The sequence below is a fragment of the Podarcis pityusensis genome, assembly GCF_964106645.2.
Source record: "Podarcis pityusensis genome assembly, chromosome: 13".
NCBI classification, from domain to species: Eukaryota; Metazoa; Chordata; class Lepidosauria; order Squamata; family Lacertidae; genus Podarcis; species Podarcis pityusensis.
Window position 1 is genome coordinate 39324374 of NC_138038.1, and position 20693 is coordinate 39345066.

The following is a 20693-nucleotide window of genomic DNA, read 5'->3' on the forward strand; positions in this document are numbered from 1 at the left end:
AGCCCCTCCCTCTGCCCACACCCTTAAATTCAAAAAGATAACTTCCCATTTAGTATAAAACCAGCTTGTGTGCCATGACTGGCTTTTGAGAGAACGGGATTATCTTTTACCTCAGGGATGGGGGACCTGTGGTCAGGTGTGACTCTTGGCCATGCTTGCAGAGGCTGACAGGAGCTAGAGGCAAGCAACGCATACAACAAAAACAGCATTAGGAGGGCTACATCCCTGCTTTTATACACCTGAGGCTCAGGACTAAAAAATTTTCCAGGGTGGGGAAAATCACACTGAGCAGGTTGGCTGCCAAAAGCAGCACGGTCTTCTAGATGGTCTCTTTCAGCTCCTCTGTGAGAGCTCTCCAGTCTTCCTCCACTGTCAAGTGATGACAAGATGGAGCGCACCATTTTCTAAAATCCATATATGCAGAAGTTCAATGACTCACAGGGGCAGTTAAAGGACCCCTGGACGGTTAAATCCAGTCAAGGACGACGGGTGTGTGCTCATCTCACTTCAAGCCAAGGGAGCTGGCCATAGCTGTCAACTTTCAGATTTGAAAATAAGGGATCAGCGGCCTTGAAAATAAGGGAACAGCAGCCTCACCTGTCCCGGGGACAGTCTGCGGGATATCTAACAATCCGGGATAGCAGCGGAAAGCAGCACTGGAATAAGGGAATTTCCTGCAAAAAAAGGGGAAGGTTGACAGCTATGGAGCTGGCATTTGTCCACATACAGCTTTCTGTGTCATGTGGCCTGCATGACTAAACCTCTGGCACAATGGAACACCGTGACGTAAATCAGAGTGCACGGAAACACTTTTTACCTTCCTGCTGCAGGGGTTCTTTCTTGCTCTGTTGTGCTTTCAAAATGCTAGGTTGGCAGAAGCTGGGACAGAGCAATGGGAGCTCACCCTGTTGGGCAGATTCAAACTGCCAACCTTCTGCTCGACGAGCCCAAGAGGCTTGGTGGTTTAGACCACAGCACCACCCGCGCCCCTCACAGGGCATCCATCCTTATTTATTTTGTACTCTGGGTGAGGCATCCTCTTTGGTGCAAGAGCATTCGTACCAAAAGGAATGTTTTTTGGGCTCTAACAGTGTTGATAGGGGTGAGGAAATTTGGGCATAGGGACCAAATGCAGTCCTCCAAGCCTGTGGGACAATCCTTGGACTGTACCCCTCATTGACTCTGCTTTGCACCTCCTAAGTCTCTTGACTGGCTGGAGTGTGTCCTCTGACTCTTAATGTCTCTTGATCGCTGGGGGAGAGAAGTCGCTGCCTCTTGGTTTTATACCTTTCAGGGAGCGGGGATTAATAGGGAGGCCTGTACTACCTCCACATGTTGGTGGAGAAGAGCTAGTTCCTTGCTATTGCAATATCTAGGTTTTTTATCTAATAATCTGGAAAGTACCATGAGCAAGAATAGATTATCAAGGAGCCAGAAATGGGCCCAGGCAAGTCTAAACAAGGGCACGCCTCAGCTGAGGCACGGGGCAATTGCACAAAAGTTCCCACTGCCAGGCAATGCCACAAACCACGGGGGACCAGTTTGGTCACATTTTTGTAGCCAGCAACAGGAATGACACCTTCCGAAGCCAACAGTAACCAAGAGTAAACAATGAGTCAGTTAATATATGACTTCCCGTTAACACTTTTTAGACCTTTTGATTCATTTTTGGCATATTCCTCTCACAACAGCCTTCTGACCTGTAGCTTTTCCATGCAACAATGTTTTGTGAAAAAGCAAGCGGCTGCATTCCTCTGAAACACAGCCCACTTTGGGGCTAATATATGAGTGGCTGTAGAAATGAGAACCACCCTGGCAGTGGCCAAATGGGTACAGGTAATGCTAGAAAACAAGTCCTTAATTTAAACATACAGTCAAATCTCAGTTCCCAAATGCCTCCGTTTTGGAACGTTTTGGCTCCCAAACCTGAAAGTAACTGCTCTGGTTTTCAAACTATTTTTGGAAGCCGAACAGCTTCTGAGCCACATTTTTCATTTTTTCCCCTTGACTGCAGCCAGCCCATTGATCCTCGGTTTTCAAACTTTCCGGAAGCTGAACAGTCTTCCAGAATGGGTTAAGTTTGAAAACCGAAGTTCCACTGTAGTTCCTCTGTGCTACAGTTGCTTAATTGTAATTACAAGACAACAACTTTTAAAGGAAACATTTGTTCTTTTGGCAGGGGGTAGTGAGAGGGCTGGATGGGTCAGCCTTTCTTTTCTTACGCCCCTTTTGTCTTCTAAAAAGTGCCTTCAGGGGATCAAAATGTGAAATCTTGCAGAATCCAAGAGTTAAACCTGTACTTGGAAGGTAATGCAAAGTTCTCAGTTACGGTGAAATGAGAATCCTGTGTTATTTCAAAACCTACATGTGTAAACCAGCAGGTGCAACCATTCTAGAGTTCTGCAGTTTGGTTCTTAGCCATATTTACATGAGAGCAGAACTGGAGGCTGAGCTCACTTGAGCCTCAGAGCATGATGCGCTAGGCCTCAGACCTGAGGCATCTGAAGGACTGGCAAAGAAGAGTTGAAAAAGAGTCCATTTTGCTACTGAGGCACTGCATTCAGCTTTGCTATCTCTGTTAGGATAAAAGTTGGGGGGGGGGACCGAAAAAACACCTGTGAAGGCTACAGTAAGTGTGTCCCACACTATATAGCTCTAAAATTGAAGTCAATGGGGCTAGACAACCAATATGTGGATGCAATATTGTATCGCCCCCTCTCTTCTTTTTTGGAAGCACTTAAAAGTCATAAAAATCTAGTGATAGGTGTAAACGTTAGGGGCGAAGGAACCCACAGTGCTAACTCGTGGCACTACATCCCTCCCTTTCCCAGAGACTGTGGATCATCATCATCATCATCATAAATTTATTTATACCCTGCCCATCTGGCTGGGTTTCCCCAGCCACTCTGGGCGACTCCCAGCAGGTAATTTTGCCTACCTTGCCATTTCAGCCTGATCTCCCTTCAGCAGCTGAGGAGACCGCCCCCAGATTGCTTGCATTAATTGAAATTCCTGCTCTTAGGTTTCCCTGAACCGCAACCCAGTTAAGCTGAAGCACTAGCCTGTAGACAAAGAGGGGAGGAAAGTATGATCTCAGGAGGAATTGCAACCTGCATACCTGAGTCAGGTCCAACAACAGTGACCTCACTGAGTCTGGGACCCAGCCCAAAAAAGGTATAACCAAACAAACTGGGAGCTGCCAGGTGTGTATAAAAGTGTTTCTGAGAGGTGAGCTCCCAGCCTGCGGATGTTGGATTATTCTCAACATTTCTTCCTTCAGAGGAGCTGTACTGAAGACTGAGGAACTGGGACTTATTTAGGCATAAAGAGGATCACACCCTTTTGGCTTCAGGTGAATTAATTCTCGGGCGTTGCTACCTTATCATTTCTATAACACTCTGCTTGTGAAAGATGTTTCTTTAAATTCCACGTTTCCTTTCGCAGCGGTGAGGTAGGGCGATAATACGCCCAGGTATTTTACACAAAGGAAACTTGAGGCCAAGAGCGAAAGTCACTTTCTCAGTGCTGTACAGAGAATTCACAGAAGAGGTGGGGTTTGAACCTGACCCTCTTAAGATCGAACTCTCCACTAGCTATTTCAAGCTCCTGGCTTGGAATTTAGAAGCACAAATGTGGACTCAGATCATCACTGATCGTGGCGATAATTGAAATAGCAGAGAGAAAAGAGCAGGCTTGTCAGCACACTTCAGCAACTTTCCAGTTGCTATGGAAGGAGAGCAGGAGCTCAAAAATGGGACCCTTCAGCAAGATGCTGCAGAGACCATCGTGATGATCCCAGCAGACATCCAGGAGAAGGACATGCCTGCCAAGCCCCCTTCTTTTCATAAGCACAGACTACGCAGTCTGGCCATATTTAGCATCATCTGTGGCTGCTCTTGCATCGGAGTCCTAGCACTGATCTATGCAATCAAGGTGAGTTACCTGCTGCTTTGACAAGGGATGTGGGTGGGTGGGACAAGGGATGCAGTGCAATATTTGAACCAGTTTCTAGGGAAAGAATTCATGGAGGCTTAGGGAGGGGAAGCGGGTTCGATATTGATCATACTCAGAGCAAATCCATTTAAATTAGTGAACATGGCAAACTTGGATCCATTAAGTTCACTAGGTCCACTGTGAGTACACTTTGGTTAGAGAAAACCTTGTGCCTTTACAAATGTATTTACTGATCAGACAAAAATCCCTTGGGATCTTAACAGCTTCTGCCATTCTCTTGCCTTCCTTTCCAGATAAATAACTATAGTTGTGCCTCCTGTGTCCTTGCAAGTGTGCTTTTTAAACAAAAACAAAATGGGCAGCTGGACCCACAAATGGGCAGTTACAGGACAAATGGGCAGCTCAAAAATTCAAGGCATGCCAAAGTTATATTATGTTAGGCGATGTAAAAAGTGACTGAGAACCAGTGATGTAGTATGTCCAGGGTTGTCATGTCAATGAAACAAAGTGATAGATCCACATATTAAATGGGGGGTGTGTGTGAGATGTTTCCTGAGCACAGTATTGCAGTCGTGGGCAGGAGCCACCTCACTGCCCCACCCAGGCCAATATTTACTGCCTTTGAAGCTCCCACACATTCTTGTCACATGGTGAAACTGCAGCGAATGCTCTGTGGAGATGTGCAATCTGAAACCAAGGCATGGCAATTGTTGCGTTCCATCTGGCAATGAGAGTCTGCTCCAGAGAACCCTTGGGATTCCTCAACAAGGCCAGAGATAGTGGACGAGATTCCCTGAGAGGGCTTGCCACCACTACTGATCTTCTTCCCCTGCAATGTGCGACCAGAAAGGGATGTTGGGGGGTGTTCTGGGCCATGCCATCCCTCTGACAGCCGAGCCACCCTACCTGGACTGTGAAAAGAGCCCTAGTTCCCCAGCAAGGCAGGCATTCTGTGGCATAGGCCAGATGTTCCTGGGAGGTTGGCCCTTTGGAGTCAAATCCAGAAGTGCTGGGTCCCTTAATGAGAGTCACCGCCATGCCCCTTCACGTCCCTACGCCCCTTCTAAGATTATACAACAAGCTTAGAATTATATAGCCTTAATCTGGTTCAAGGCTACTAAGATCAGAGGTTGCAAAGAAATTTAGACCTGACACATATCATCAAGATACGCTGAGAAAGGTAAGTCCAGAGGAGGAGACCTAAAATGTAAGGCTGTTTCTTTAAAATAAGTGACATCAATAATGAGGTTCTCTCTCTTGGTTTTGTCCCATCCAGGCTAGTGAGAAGCAAAAGGCTGGTTCCCAGGTATCAGCGGCTGACTGGGCTCGGAGGTCCCGGAGATTGTCTGTCCTAAGTATCAGTGTCTGGGTGTCCCTCATCATTCTGGCGCCCGTGTCAGTGTACCTCATTTCCTACCTCTTAACTCAAGCCGAATGATGATGACGCTGAAGAACATGTGACTTGGGACTTCCAGGATCATCTTCTCCTCTGGTTCCCACATGCTTGCCCAGCTGGATTTAGCAGAAATGGGTATTATGTGGGTCTTTGTTACGTGCACCCTGGTCTGGTGTACTCTTGTCAAAGCCTACTTTGCGGAGGTTCTAGATGAGAGGCTGTAGAAATGGAACAGCTTCTGCTGCAGACATCGGATCTCCGTGGCCTGCTTCTATGGACTCACCAGGATAAAATATATATGGCTATAGTGGAATACAGGATGCTGGACTAGAGGGGCCTTTGCTCTGAGCTGGGAGGTGCCTCTTCTTTAAGCTCTAGTGTATCTGGGATGTGCCTGAGTTCTTCTTGAGGCAAAGTATGTGCTCTGTCCCGATTCAGGTTTTGCTCCTGCGCATAGATGCTAGGATCCACTCCCTTGGAACTGAAGGATATTGGAAACACAGGAACATAGTTTCTGCACTGTGCTGTGTTTCTTGCTTCAATATTTTATTTATTTAATTTATTTTCAATAAGCATTTTTATTCTGCCCATCACTTATATATGCAAAAATACAAATAAACAGTTGCACTACAGTGGTTTAATGGGGGTGGGTTGTTGTTGTTTTTTGTTCCACTTGTCTCTTGGGTGGCCATTACAGGAGTAGGGCTGGAAGAAACAGATAAAACATTGGACTTGGGATCTAGTGGCAGGAATAGTTGTGCCCCCTGCCAGATGTGAACTATCATCAGCCCCAGTTGGGATGGCCATTGGTCAGGGATGATAGGAGTTGTAGCCCCATGGCCGGCGCAACAATGAGGTGACCTGAAGCGACCCACTTCTAGCAAGCTCCACAGAGGGCAGGAGATCCTGCCGCCGCACCACCACTTAGTTTCTTCCAGCTGCTGCCTCTGCCTGGCCTTGGTGGTTGGAGGTGGTTACAAATTCCTAGCACCCTTAACAAGTTATGGATTCCATGGTTCTTTGCGGGAAGTCATCTGATTTAAAAATGCAATGACATTGTGGGACAGATCCACATGTGCTCTAAATGTGTGGGTCTGCCCCATCATGTCAATGCCTATTTCCTTTTACTCACATCCGCTCACCGGTAATGACCCGCTCAGAAACATGATGATGCTGAGCATGTTTAAGATGCAGTTATTCTCCAAGTGCAGGCAAGCCCATTGTGAGAGTAAACATTCATTTAAACATTAACGTAAAAGGAAGCAAAATTGCCTTTGTCAGTTTATGAACCCACCCTGCTTCAAACTGAGGAAACAACGGCAGCACCTTGTGACGCTGTAAAAACCAGCAGATTTATGAGAAATCCAAGGCTTTAAGGTGCCACTCCAATACTCTTTGTTGTTTTCTTGTTATGGAGCAGGGCAGACAATTAAAAAGGTAAATTAATGCAACATACAATATGCAGAGAAGGGCCTTCAGCCATATGTAACTGGAGGCAAGAATGGTTGGGGGGGGGGGTCAGTCAGGCTTAGCATCCTTAGCTGAGATGAAAGGTGTTAACATTCACAACTATTTTAATCGCTGATTTCTTGTTACATGCAGGCTCCAAGGGAGAGGCTGCTGGTTAGCATCTGGAATTAGAAGTATTTGAGGGCAGTTGTGTGATGAAGTTACTCTGTGGTGTGGCACAGAGTTGAGGGCCGCGGTGTGGCAGCTTTCTACATGATACATATACAACAGCTGTGTGAGTTGTATTGCCGACTTCGGCCTCATACATGGCATACATTTTAACCAGTTAGTTTCCCCCCCAAGAATCCAGGAAATTGTAATTTACCCCTCTTAGTGCCCAGCACCCTTCACAAAGTACAGCTCTCAGGATTATTGAGGGGCAGTCATGTTGTTTGACTGTATGGTGTTGCACACAAGCCTATGTTGCCTTGTAATGCTTGATGCTGCTCTGAAGAAGAAAAAGAGTTTGGATTTGATATCCCCATTATTTATCACTACCCAAAGGAGTCTCAAAGCGGCTAACAATCTCCTTTTCCCTTCCTCCCCCACAACAAACACTCTGTGAGGTGAGTGGGGCTGAGAGACTTCAAAGAAGTGTGACTAGCCCAAGGTCACCCAGCAGCTGCATGTGGAGGAGCGGAGACGCGAACCCGGTTCCCCAGATTACGAGACTACCGCTCTTAACCACTACACCACTTTTAATGAAAAAGCATTAATAACAACACTTGTATAACCACTACTGGCAGCTGCTGGTCAGACAACAGATATAACTGCACCTGAGCAGTAGGCACGTGTTACTTATTTACTTGTTTATATTAAATTTGTATACCACTCTTCATCCACAGATCTCAGGTTGGTTCACAACCTAAAAATACATGATAAAGGCAAGAAAAAAACCAACCAACCAATAACCCCCTCCCTCCCACCTTAAGAAGAGAGTGAGCGATTCTTACTGCATGTTAAGAGATCACATCTTTGTCATGGCAAAATTTGGGGTGGATGAGAGGCCATGTAGTTTGATTTCGCATATGCAGGAGAGGGAAAGCCTTTTGGCTCAAGGCATCCTTTTACACTTTGTGTAGCTGCCTCTGGGTGACTGGGTGTCCTACTGGAGGAATTTTCTTTTCCTATGGATGTCATGGGATGGAGCAACTTATTCGGTGCAGGAAACCCAAAGACCAACTGTGAAGTTGAGGTTAAAATGATGGGTCAGGGAGACACAGGTACAAATGCTTATTCATCCATGATGAGCGATGAGTGACCCTGGGCGGGTCATTATCTGTCAGCCAGAACTCACTTCACAAGACTGTTGTGAAGAGCGGAAGAGGAGGTAGGCAGGAAATATGTGCTGCCTCGAGCTCCTTGGAGGAAAGATGGAATCATCATCATTATCATCATCGTATTTTGTTCACAGTCAAACTCCTGATTTGCCCCAAACTGAAAGACACGAAAGGACCACCCAGGAGACTAGAGGCAGCAGTTTATGGAGATAGAAATAAAATGCACAAATTACTCCTGCTCCGTAGAGAGACCCTAGTGTATTTTTCGTTTTGGGGGGCGTTTATTGTGTAATTGCATAACAAATAACCGAAGGAGGGAAAGTAGTAGCTATGACCTCATCCTGACCTTTACTATCACGATTATGAAACCCTGAATAACCCCAATGTTCTGCTCCCGCCCACTTCCGATCGCGATTGGCCGCTGTCTTCCCCAGCCTTCGGATTCTGAGCTCCTCCCCTCAGCGCTGTTTCTCAAAACGAGCAGCCGATGGGTCAACTCGCCTGTCAATAACGCGCTTCTTTTGCCCGCCCTTCCGTGGCGCCCTTCATTGGCTGAGCATTCTCCCCTCCCCTGCTGCCGTTCGGAAACAGCCGCTTCCTCTTTTAATCCCCGCCTCATATTTCTTCACCTTAGCGCTAATTGGTTACTGCCGCTGACAGCGCTCCCTCTCCATCCGTCCACTCACTGGATGCCGGCCTTCGTCCGTCTCGACACACCCTGTTTTCTCCTTTCGCCGATTGGTGCTACTGCCCGGCCGCGCCTTTGGAACGCGACGGACCAATCAGAAAGAAGAGGAGGCGGAGCCTGGGAGTCGCCGGCTGCAGGTGGGGGTCATTCACTCGCATCCAAGCAACGGCGCTGCCGGGTGAGGATCTCGGGGAGTCCCTCCGCGTGCGCGGGCGGGGCGGGGCGATGTGTGGAATCCCTCTGGAGAGAGGAGAGGGAGACGACTCGGAAGGGCTGGACCGATAGGCAAGGCTTCATTTCACCCCGGGGCTCTCATGAGCCCCGGAACCTGTTGACAGTGCTAGGCCACGGTTCTGAAATCTACGGACAGAGTGCCTCTGAGTATAAACAGAGTGCATTTCCCACCTCTGCGTGGCTCTGAATTGAGACTTGGGAAGGGGACTTTCAGGATAAACAGCATGGGTATCTTGTCTCAGCCGCTGCATAGATTATAGTATAATAGTTTAAACGTTGGTTATTTATATAATGAACGAAGGGCTGTCTTAGTAATCCTTACACCAGTCCTTCAAGGTAGTCCAGTGTTGCAGATGTTTTTAGAAGGGGAAGTCCTGGGATGGGGAAAGAATGAGGGGTATTATGGGTTTGATCTTGTAGAAGGGGTTATACACTCCAAATAATGTAATAGGGATTGTTTAGTAGGGATGTAATTGTTTAATAGGGATTGTGATATGCCCCTGTGCACAATCTGGATCAACTGCCAAGCCTGTTGTCAGTGCATGTTTATTCTGACTCAGAGGTGGGAAACCTCATGCTCAGGGGCCGAATGTGGTCTTCTAGCCCTCCCAACCTCTCTGTCTGGCTCTCAGCACTCTCCCCAGCCACACCCCTTATGGGCCCTGCTTTGCACACTCCTTAAATGGTTTTGCCTGGCTGGAATGTGTCCTAGAACTCTTTGCTTCCCTGAACGGAGGGTAGAGAGGGGTGTGTGAGTGTGTGTAGGAAGTAGCCTAATGTTCAAAGGTTATATTGACACTTGTTGCCCCTCCCACTTTTGTGTTTGCCCCTGTCCAGCCCTGCGTGGGGCATGTAGCCCCCAGAAGCTTGTCTAGAAGGGAATGTGGCTGAAAAAAGGTTCCCTTCAACTGTTCTTATTTGGCTATACTCTGCTTCCATGATCAGAAGTGGTGAGATCCTGATAACCAGCTGCTATAAACCACAGGATGTGCTCAGGTCCTGCTTGCGGCCTTCTCATAGGCATACGGCTGGCCACCATGAGAACAGGATGATGGCCAGATCATTGGTTCAACCCAGAAGGCTCTCTTTATTTTCCTAATTTGTATTGATACCCAGGAGATGTAATTGCAGTGTATTGTTTCAAACTCACGGTTGTAAGGATCTATTTTGAAGGACTAAAGAAATATGAGAGTCATGGGGATGTAGTAGATGGCTATTGAACACACAGTGCAATCCTATGCATATTTGTTTGAAATGAAACTCCACAGTGGCAGTCAGGATATTTTGGATGGCAGCCCTATTGCAGAGAGATCTGAGTTCATACTCTCTGTGGGGTTTAGCATAGCTTAACCGCACAGGGTTATAAGGCAGCTGAAATGTTGGTCCAAGTTGCTTGGAGGAAGAAATATCAGAATTGTTGCAGTATGAAGATGGAAAACAAAGGATATAAGCTGCACCATTCATGCCTGACATTTGAAGAGCAATCTCCCTTAGATCAGTTCTGCAATCTACTCCCCCCTGCAGTCTTGCTGTAGTTATATGGTCAAGGCAGCAATAAACCTGTCATTGTGGTTGTGCCAGAGCGCTGATTCAGGCTTTTTGGTCTTTTTCTTCCCTATTTGGGGAAATCTGATGCAGCCACATTGCAGTCCTCCAACTTGTTGATTTTGACTAGTTTGATGATCTAAAGGAAACCTGTGATTTGTGTCGGAGGCCTTGATAACTTGATGGCTGAAATGTGTCTGTTGAAATTGTCAGCTATGCCCTACCAATGGTTACTGCCCAGTGATGACCAAGACTGGGTCATTCTCCTTTATCTCTTCCACAACTCCCCTGAAAGTGGCATGGTAATTGGCATGTCTCTACCTGCCTCCCCTGACATCAGACATCCATTGCCTCTTATGTTTACTGCCCTTCTTAGCTCTCCAACTGCTGTGTTGCATTCCTTGCATTCCACCTTCCATGTTGACCTTTCAAAATGTCTCTTCTTGGGTAGCTGGTGTTTGAAGTATTCAGCTGTCTAAATATCACTGCTGCCATCACCCTTTGCTTTTCAGCTCTTGATCCAGAGCATTCCACATCTACAATAGGATGACCCGGGACGTGGGTCTAGAAGATGAGCTTCCGGACTGGGCTGGAGCCAAAGAGTTCTACCAGAAATATGACCCTAAGGATGTAATTGGCAGGTGAGGAGTGGGTCAGGAAAGGGGGGTAATCATGGATAATCTTATTCAACATCTTTATCAATGACTTGGATGATGGACTCAAGGGCATCCTGATCAAATTTGCAGATGACACCAAACTGGGAGGGGTGGCTAACACCCCAGAGGACAGGATCATACTTCAAAACGACCTTGACAGATTAGAGAACTGGGCAAAAACAAACAAGATGAATTTTAACAGGGAGAAATGTAAAGTATTGCACTTGGGCAAAAAAAATGAGAGGCACAAATACAAGATGGGTGACACCTGGCTTGAGAGCAGTACATGTGAAAAGGATCTAGGAGTCTTGGTTGACCACAAACTTGACATGAGCCAACAGTGTGACGTGGCAGCTAAAAAAGCCAATGCAATTCTGGGCCTCATCAATAGGAGTATAGCATCTAAATCAAGGGAAGTAATAGTGCCACTGTATTCTGCTCTGGTCAGACCTCACCTGGAGTACTGTGTCCAGTTCTGGGCACCACAGTTCAAGAAGGACACTGACAAACTGGAACGTGTCCAGAGGAGGGCAACCAAAATGGTCAAAGGCCTGGAAACGATGCCTTATGAGGAACGGCTAAGGGAGCTGGGCATGTTTAGCCTGGAGAAGAGGAGGTTAAGGGGTGATATGATAGCCATGTTCAAATATATAAAAGGATGTCACATAGAGGAGGGAGAAAGGTTGTTTTCTGCTGCTCCAGAGAAGCGGACACGGAGCAATGGATCCAAACTACAAGAAAGAAGATTCCCCCTAAACATTAGGAAGAACTTCCTGACAGTAAGAGCTGTTCGACAGTGGAATTTGCTGCCAAGGAGTGCGGTGGAGTCTCCTTCTTTGGAGGTCTTTAAGCAGAGGCTTGACAACCATATGTCAGGAGTGCTCTGATGGTGTTTCCTGCTTGGCAGGGGGTTGGACTCGATGGCCCTTGTGGTCTCTTCCAACTCTATGATTCTATGATTCTATGGATTGAATAATGTGCTTGGATGGGGACCCATTACACTACAAGTGGATAAACTGTTTCCCTCCATATATTGTTGGACTTCAGCTCCCAGCAGGCAGCATGGCCAATCATAAGGGATGATGGGAATTGTAGTCCAAAACATCTGGAGGACTTATGGCTTTCCAACCTCTGTCCTACATTTCTTCCCCACCGTGGAGTCAATATTTTTTAGAAACTTGACGTCTCTCTTGCTGTTTGTTCATCTCTGCTCCTCTGCAGGGGTGTCAGCAGCGTGGTCCGGCGCTGCATACACAAGCAAACAGGCCAGGAGTATGCAGTGAAGATTATTGAGGTTACTCCGGAACGCATGACCCCACAGCAGCTCGAGGAAGTGCGCTTATCGACAGGCAAAGAGATTGAAATCCTGCGCCAGGTCTCCGGACACCCCTACATCAGTGAGTGACTACCCACCCAGCCCAGAATCTCTGTAACCCAAATGTGCATCCCAATATTTGGGCCTCCTTCTGAAACCCTAGTATTTTCTCAAATGTAATTTTATATTGTATAGTTGCCCCCAAATGAACCCTGCCCCCCCAGCATCTAGGCCTTCCACCATGCTGATGATCTCAACATTCACAGCAACACCACCATGTTGACATCTGTGCCCATCTCTACTTCCTTAATCATTGCGTGGTCTCATCCTGCACACTCCTAAATCAGGGGTGGGGAACCTGTGACACTCTGGATGTTGTTGGGCTGCCAATTCCATCATCCTTGACTGCTGGCTATGCAGACTGGTAATGAGAATTGCGCTGCCCTTAATTGTTGTCGGAATGGAGGAAACCATGTTTAGGGTTTGCATTGGGGTGGGGAGCAGCAGATTGCTGGGAGTGTGGCATGTAGCAAAGTGGGAAGGGGGAGTTGAAAGGAGCAAAGGGAGGTCTGTTGGGGAGTGGCAACTTGGTCAATTGACAGAAGAGCGAGAGCAAAATATACATCAGGAGTCTTAGTTTGGTCAGAATACATTCCATAGTTACCAGAGTCATGGTAAATGAGCCACCACAGCTGATAGAGGGTCATGAAAATTTGTGTCCTGGGTTTTTTAGACTCGCCTAGCCATGTACCATCTGAAACCAAAGGGGTGCATTGGTTGCCAAATGTGATTTCCCCCCAGCTCTCCTACCCTACTGCTGAAAGGGATGAATACACCCCCCCACTGCCTACTTCAGCAGTGTCTAACCTGTGACCGCCTCCCTTAAGCTGGGGGACTCTAGCTCTGGGACTCTAGCTCTCATAATTTAAGCTGTGGGGCTCTAGCTCTCATAATTTGTTACCATTGGCCATGCTGGAGGGCAGTAGATTCCCCCATTCCTAAAGCTACACAGCACTGTTAGCACAATAAGACTGTGGCCATGCTCTCTTTCATTGTAGCTGCCTGTCTCTAGGCACAGAGCTGGAGCTGTTTCCTGCCATCTTACGTCGGTGAAGCAATCAGCTCTCAAACTGTATAATCCAATCCCCCTCTTTCCCCTCCTTCTCTCTCTCTCCCTCTCTAGTTACTCTGATAGATTCCTATGAGTCATCTGCCTTCATGTTCCTGGTGTTTGACTTGTAAGTAACAAGCTATTGAAAAGAGGAGCTGCTGACCCACCCTGTTCTCACCAAGATGGGAAACGCCCTTGTAGCTGTTGTGGGTCTTGACCCTCCCAAGAGGGATTAAAAGGAAAAATAGAGAGACATACTTTCCCATTGCATGTTACAGGCCCTCTTCTTCCAAGATGGCGATCAGTCTGGTTTTGAGAAGTCATGTGTGAAGCCACCCTCAGAGAGGCAGCTGGGTGGGAGGAAGAGCCATAATAGTTGTTGAAAAGGGAAGTTGACAGAGGCAGTGGATTTCTGCTGCTAGGCTTCCAGGCCCTTGCGGGCTGAAGTGGTGTTGCTTTCAAACCCACAATGCCTGTGTGCTTGCTGCTGTGCCTCTGAAATTCCTCTTCAGTGTAGATAAGTAGAGGTATTTTAGTGAGACATTGTGTGTAGGAAGGGGAGAGCCAGTGTGGTGTAGTGGTTAAGAGCGGTAGACTCGTAATCTGGGGAACCGGGTTCGCGTCTCCGCTCCTCCACATGCAGCTGCTGGGTGACCTTGGGCTAGTCACACTTCTCTGAAGTCTCTCAGCCTCACTCACCTCACAGAGTGTTTGTTGTGGGGGAGGAAGGGAAAGGAGAATGTTAGCTGCTTTGAGACTCCTTTGGGTAGTGATAAAGCAGGATATCAAATCCAAACTCTTCTTCTTCTTCTTCATGCTACCCCCATTGCATGTGGATTTACCCCGTCTCACATTCCCCTGACAGGATGAGACGCGGGGAGCTCTTTGACTACCTTACAGAGAAGGTGACCCTCAGCGAGAAGGAGACCAGGTAATGTGCCGTCCCCTCTGCTGGATCTGGGGAGGCAGAAGCTCTCTTGGCCCGGCTCCAGCTGCGATGATCTGATAAGTGGCGGCTCCTTCAGCTTGTGTCTCTCTTCTTTCAGGAGTATCATGCGAGCCCTCTTGGACGCCGTGAGCTACCTTCACGCCAATAATATCATCCATCGAGATCTCAAGCCCGAGAATATCCTCATGGATGACCAGCTGAACATCAAACTCTCGGATTTTGGCTTTTCCTGCCACTTGAAGCCAGGCGAGAAGCTGCGAGGTGGGCATGGGCCAGTCTGAGTACAAGTCTCTGTAGGGCAGACCAGCTCAGTGATAGCTCAGTCAGTAGAGCATGAGATTTTTAATCTCTAGGTCGTGGGTTCAAGCCCCACGTTGGGCAAAATATTCCTGCACTGCAGGGGGTTGGACTAGATGACTCTTGTGGCCCCTTCCAACACTACAGATTCCGTGATTCTGCTGTGAGCAGAGTGGCTGGTCTGACTTACGCAGCTCCTGCTAGCAGTGACTCCTGATTTGAGATTCTTGGGCACCAAACCTTATGCATCTCTGTAATTTCCAACTCCTTCCTCTTAGAGCTGTGTGGAACCCCTGGCTACCTGGCCCCAGAGATCCTGAAATGCTCCATGGACGAGACCCACCCTGGTTATGGAAAGGAAGTGGACCTGTAAGTGACAGCTAGCTAACACCTGTCCCCCTTGGCTGAGGGATAGTTTTTTGGGAAGGAGGGGTGAAGGAAGTTCCATGACAAGAGCCAAAGCTCAGCTGGGTCTTTATACCTGTTTTGAGAGAGAGGTGTCTGCTCCCTGTTCTTTTGCCCGAGCAAATCGGAGGGGGGGAATCAGTTGTTCTCTCCCCATGTTCTGTCCCTCTGTCCCCTTGTTACTCACCACACAGTCACTATTTGAAAATAGCTTGGAACTCTACCATCATATTCTATAGTTGGCAGAACAGCTACACCCATTGACAAGATTTTGCATGCGCTTACATACTTGAGTCAAAATATGGACTGGGTTTTGTGTTGTTGCTGTTTTGAAGAGGAACAATATTTTGACTGTTTCCCATGGATGAAGCATGGTAATAATAAATAAATAAATAAATAAATAAATAAATAAATAAATAAATATTTCACGATTCCAAAAATTGTATAGGGTGCTTCCTCGGCCAATATTCCTTAGTCTTTCTGCTTTGCTGTTCTCCAATTTTGGTGTTTGGGAAAAGGGTGCAGGAAATAAAGCTCTCTCCTCCTTTCCCTGAAGTTGGGCCTGTGGAGTCATCTTTTTCACCCTCTTGGCTGGCTCTCCTCCTTTCTGGCACCGTAAGCAGATGCTGATGCTTCGGATGATCATGGAAGGGCGATACCAGTTTGGCTCCCCTGAGTGGGATGACCGGTCCGACACAGTCAAAGATCTGGTAAGATGGTGAAAATCCCATCTCTTGTAACACAACTCAAGCTACATGTACATTCAACATCTCCTTTTAGGAAACATCTGTGCCCAGAAAAAAGAGTTCTGCAATGTGGTATTGTGAAGGATCTTACTGGCTGGGCCCAACTGGGATTTGCCTTCCCACCAATTTCTTATTAATTCCTATAGGATCCCTGTCTCATGCAGTTTATATACAGTGTATCTACTTTTTACTTCATAGCTGCCACTATTTAATTCCAGCTGGTTGCTTTAACCTTTTACTACATGGAGTAGCGAATTAGAGGCATTGAACAAATGGAGCTGGAGGCTTGTGTTAAACAAATAGGCATTAAAGCTTATTTAATATAAAATCATAGTTTTAATGCAGGTATTTATTTAACAACATAGTTTGATGATTGCTAAAATATGTTACTTGTGCTTTAAGTCTGGTGTTGGCTCAAAAGAGGTTGCTACATAATTGTCCTAGTTTTCATCGCTATGTCGACCTGATAGCCAGATCTCCATTTATCCGCTGCTCTGGTCAGGGTATTACTGAAAGAGCACAAGGTAGTTAAGGGTGTCTCAACTGTTAGTCAGACTGAACTCCCATCTCTTGAGACTCCTGCTCACCCCCTGATCGGCTTGATTCAGTTTTCTTCAGAAATCTCTCTTCTGGTCTGGTGCTTGAAGACTCAGCCATGATGGTGCTGCCTCTGAAGTCTTTCTCCTTCCTGAGGTCCACTGTCAGCTGCTGGCAACTCTGGTCAGACATCATCCTGAAAAACACCTCTCCTGGCTGGCCTCCCTCAGCCCCTGTCTCCGTGGTTCTAAGCTCACCTTCCGACTCTCTGGTCTCCTGACCAACTGCTCCCAAAGAATGCTGTGTCTGCCCTTATATTTACTCCCTCTGGCCAATCATTGGGTTCTTTCTGGAGTTCCGAGTCCTCATTGCACCAATCATTCGAACGGAATGTCCACGAAAGGACCTATCACCATGTGACTTTTTCAATTCACTTGACCCTAATAAAAGGTAGAGTCCACAGCTAACTGCCATTAACTGTAAACCTAGCAAGTATGGAGCCAAATCTGGTATTTTGAAACTAGCTCCTTCCTGGCAAGACTGCCAGCTGAACCCACATACATTATATATTTTCTGACTTCAGCCAGAAGCAAAATGCTGGGTTTCCCTGCTTCTTCACACAGTTAACCATTTTTATATCAAATACTTTTATTGTAACAACCTTCTTACATTTAATCTCTGCTTTAAAAAAATCCAGTATCTTTACACCTGTGTTACACAATTCAAGCCTCTTTGTATATTTTACAGTATTCTGTTTTTGCTTGTTATGGGGAGGACCAAAGAGTAACACAGGGATCCCTGCCCTTTACCTCATAAAATCCTATTTGTTTCCCAGTTCAAGCGTCACATATTTCAGCAGCTTCTATAGTTTCAAAATGTAACTTCTAGACCTTGAGAACTAAAAACTTGTTTTTCCCTTTAGAAAGAGAACCAACATTCTCAGGATTAATCATTCTTTTTCTGCTTTTCTCAGCTTTAAGATTCATGTCTTGAATTGTGGCGACAGTGGGATAGAAGAGATCCCAGCGATTGTTGCCCATGATAATAGATGATCGCCTGAGGCTTCCAGTACTTTCACCTCTGCCCTAATTGGCAGGTTTAAAAAACAAGATTCCATTGTAGGAACGAAGGCCCTGATTGGCAGCTAGTGACATGAAGTGTTTGGCAAAGTAGACTGACAGAGGGAGCTGGAGAAGTGAGAGTCTGTGGAAAAACTCACAACTAAGTATTGGTTAGAGAATATCAGAGTAGGACCGGAGGAGATCCTGGTTCAAATATCCATTTATCCACGAAACTCATTGGAAGACTTTGACCCTATCTCCCAGCCTAACTTAGCTTGCAGTGTGAGAACCGTTCATGCTGTATTGAGCTTCTTGCAGGAAGGGTGGGATGAAAACAGATTATTATTATTATTATTATTATTATTATTATTATTTGCCCCTGAATTGCTCAGCCTTCTATATTGGGCGCCAAATATATGCCCCTCTCCCCCAAATGTCTCTTGCCCAACTCTGTGTGTGTGTTTGGCAGATCTCACGACTGCTGCAGGTGGATCCAGAAGAACGGTTGACAGCTCAGCAGGCCCTGCAGCACCCCTTCTTCCAGCAGTACGGTGGCCGTAAACGCCGGCTCTTCAATCCGCACCATGCATTCAGGGCAAGTCTCTTGATCCTCTTGCCATGCAAATGTTTCCCACACAGGAGGAAACATTTATTCTAAGGTGGTTCCTGCTGCAACACGTGCAAGCGTTTTCTAAAAGCAATGTGTTCGTTTTTCCCTTCATACCATCCCCCCCCCATGTAATCAGTGAATTGACCAAAACCAGTATGATGGATCAATTAGGGCTTCTTAGTCAGTTTGTGTGCATCCCCCTTCCCAATTTGATCATCTCCTTTCAACGCTGGTGCTTTATAGCTTTCTGGTAATGCGCCTGAAACTTTGTGGGTCTTTCCACTTGTTTCTTCCGTAGTCCTTTGTCACTGATTCATGGAGGGTGTCTATCAATAAGTAGTGGTCATGATTGCTTTATGATATGGGATCAGAGGTAGCAGTATGCCTCTCAATACTACTTGCTGAGGAGCAGAAGTAGGAGAGAGGGCTGTTGCATTTATGTTCCATTTGTTGACTTCCCAGAAGCACCCGGGAAGCCACACTGGAGAAGTGGTTGATTTGCTACCAGGCCAGGTTCACGGTCCTTGTGTTAATTCACAAAGCCCTAAACAACTTGGGTGCAAAGTACGTTCAGGACGGTCTCATGCATTAAACTCCCCCTTGATCACGGAGATCCTCTTTAACAGTGTTTTCCAAACATTTCATGTTGGTGATACACTTTTAAGATATGCATCATGTTGTGACAGTAATTCAGTTTTACTAGCAAACTGGAGGTTAAACTAAGCCCTTTCCAGCCCCGGGAGGAGTGGGGGGAGCGTTTGTGTGACTCACCTACACACTGCAGCTGACAAACCAACGTGTCATGACTCGCGACACACATTTGGAAAGCTCTGCTCAAACAGGACACCTCTGGAGGTTGCCCAGGCCCCTGAGTTTCATTTGGCCTTCACTAGAGGCTGTGCCTTTAGGCCCTGCCCTGCTGAACTCCTTATCCGGAAGAGGTTTGGCAGGAAAATGCCTTATTTCAGTCTGCTGAAAACTACTGTTTAGACCACTCTTCACAATAGGAACTTTTTTTTTTACCAACCAGTATCTACTGATGTTTTACTGATATGTCTACATTGATTTTATTATACTCTGTCCATTGTAAGCCACCTTGATATACTTTATGAAAGTGTGGATTACAATCATTTAAATAAATGAATTGATAAATAAGAATGCTGGACCAGGTGGGTCTTAGTCTGGCGCAGCAAGTGCTGATGTTCTCTCCTGCTAACCTTCTAGGTCTCACTTCCCATATTGACACTATTCCTGTCTCTTTCCCGCAATAGGTTCTTGCATGGACTGTGCGGGCCTCTATCCGCATTGTCTCCAACTACCGGCGGGTACGGCCGGTCACCAAGGAGATGCTCATGTGCGACCCCTATGCGCTCAAGGGGGTGCGCAAGCTGATTGACGCGTGCGCCTTCCGCATCTATGGGCACTGGGTCAAGAAAGGTGAGCAGCAGAACCGGGCCGCCCTCTTTGAAAACGTCCCCAAGGCCATCCAGCTTGTCTTGCTCAGCACAGAGGGGGAGGAAGCCCCTGCGTCTTCGGTGGATGACCCTCCCAACTAAACACCCGGTTGCTGCTCCCTGTGCAACTGTGGAATCACTGGGTCCCTGAACGAAGAAAGGAGGCAGGAGCCACTTCAAGAACTGTCCCACCACCTTCCATCTCTTCTTGGGGGAACGGCAAGTACCTCCTGTGGGGAGGTATCCTCATCCTTGCATGCGAAGGGGGGTCCAATTTCCTGGGGAACAAGGACCTCTTTGCCTTCTGGAAAGAATTCCTGAGTTTGTGGCTGTCAGAAACTAAGGGTCCCCTAACATACCTGGGAAGGGCCCTGAGATCTGTGTAGGGCAAGAATACAGAGCATCTGAATTGTTAGATGTGTATGGATTAGGGAGGCTTATCTATGTTGCCAGAAGAAGGACTTTTTGTCCTTGCATCTCTTCCCACAGTAAGAGGACCTGCTACCTCTTGCCCCTCAAAGCAGCCAACTTCACCATTGCTGAGGGATCAATCCTTGCCTATAGCCAGTATGGGTGGTCCAGGGAGGAAGGGGGTGGATTGGGATTGGAAATTGCAGAGTTCCCTTTCCCTGCTAGCAGGAATTGGGCCCGACCCTCCTCTGTAGATTATATTGTATTTTATTTTCCACCTGGTTGTGCCATCTTTCCACATCCATGATGTCACAATTAGAATAAAATGGAATGTGACCAAAACTGATGCTGGACTTTGGCTCTCTTTGCTTCCTAAGAAGCGGCCGTATCCTTTCAGTTGGGAGAGGGCACAGAGTTGAATTTCTCTTGCGAAAAATCCAAGGGGTGTTCAATGTTTTGGGGGTGGGGTGAGGGGTATCCTGTTGCTGCTGGAAGGGGTGTGCACCTACGGGAAAAGAGTTCAGCTTGAGAAGAG

At 46.9% G+C, this 20693-nt stretch overlaps 2 protein-coding genes and 1 long non-coding RNA gene across 6 annotated transcripts; 2 read left to right on the forward strand and 1 right to left on the reverse strand.

The window, feature by feature from the left end:
• Positions 1 to 121: 121 nt before the first annotated feature.
• Positions 122 to 3117, reverse strand: LOC308461646. The gene is made up of 3 exons (XR_013978933.1): positions 2939 to 3117; positions 598 to 674; positions 122 to 174 (listed from the first exon to the last, which is right to left on the reverse strand). It is a non-coding gene; the product is annotated as an uncharacterized lncRNA (long non-coding RNA).
• A 219-nt stretch (positions 3118 to 3336) lies between these two features.
• On the forward strand, positions 3337 to 5983 carry TMEM265 (transmembrane protein 265). The gene is made up of 2 exons (XM_080978725.1): positions 3337 to 3933; positions 5231 to 5983. The coding sequence occupies exons 1-2, from the start codon at positions 3727 to 3729 to the stop codon at positions 5390 to 5392; spliced, it is 369 nt and encodes a 122-aa protein (XP_080834851.1). The 5' UTR covers positions 3337 to 3726; the 3' UTR covers positions 5393 to 5983.
• A 2868-nt stretch (positions 5984 to 8851) lies between these two features.
• Positions 8852 to 20504, forward strand: PHKG2 (phosphorylase kinase catalytic subunit gamma 2). 4 transcript variants are annotated; one of them, XM_080977706.1, is made up of 10 exons: positions 8852 to 9005; positions 11119 to 11247; positions 12484 to 12659; positions 13761 to 13815; positions 14554 to 14619; positions 14735 to 14898; positions 15213 to 15303; positions 15896 to 16049; positions 18153 to 18278; positions 19565 to 20504. In XM_080977706.1, the coding sequence occupies exons 2-10, from the start codon at positions 11153 to 11155 to the stop codon at positions 19847 to 19849; spliced, it is 1212 nt and encodes a 403-aa protein (XP_080833832.1). In that variant the 5' UTR covers positions 8852 to 9005; positions 11119 to 11152; the 3' UTR covers positions 19850 to 20504. The 4 variants fall into 4 exon arrangements, with proteins under 4 accessions (XP_080833832.1, XP_080833834.1, XP_080833835.1 ...); XM_080977708.1 differs by having other exon boundaries at positions 8942 to 8964; XM_080977709.1 differs by lacking the exon at positions 8852 to 9005 and adding an exon at positions 9092 to 9112.
• The last annotated feature ends 189 nt before the right edge of the window (positions 20505 to 20693 follow it).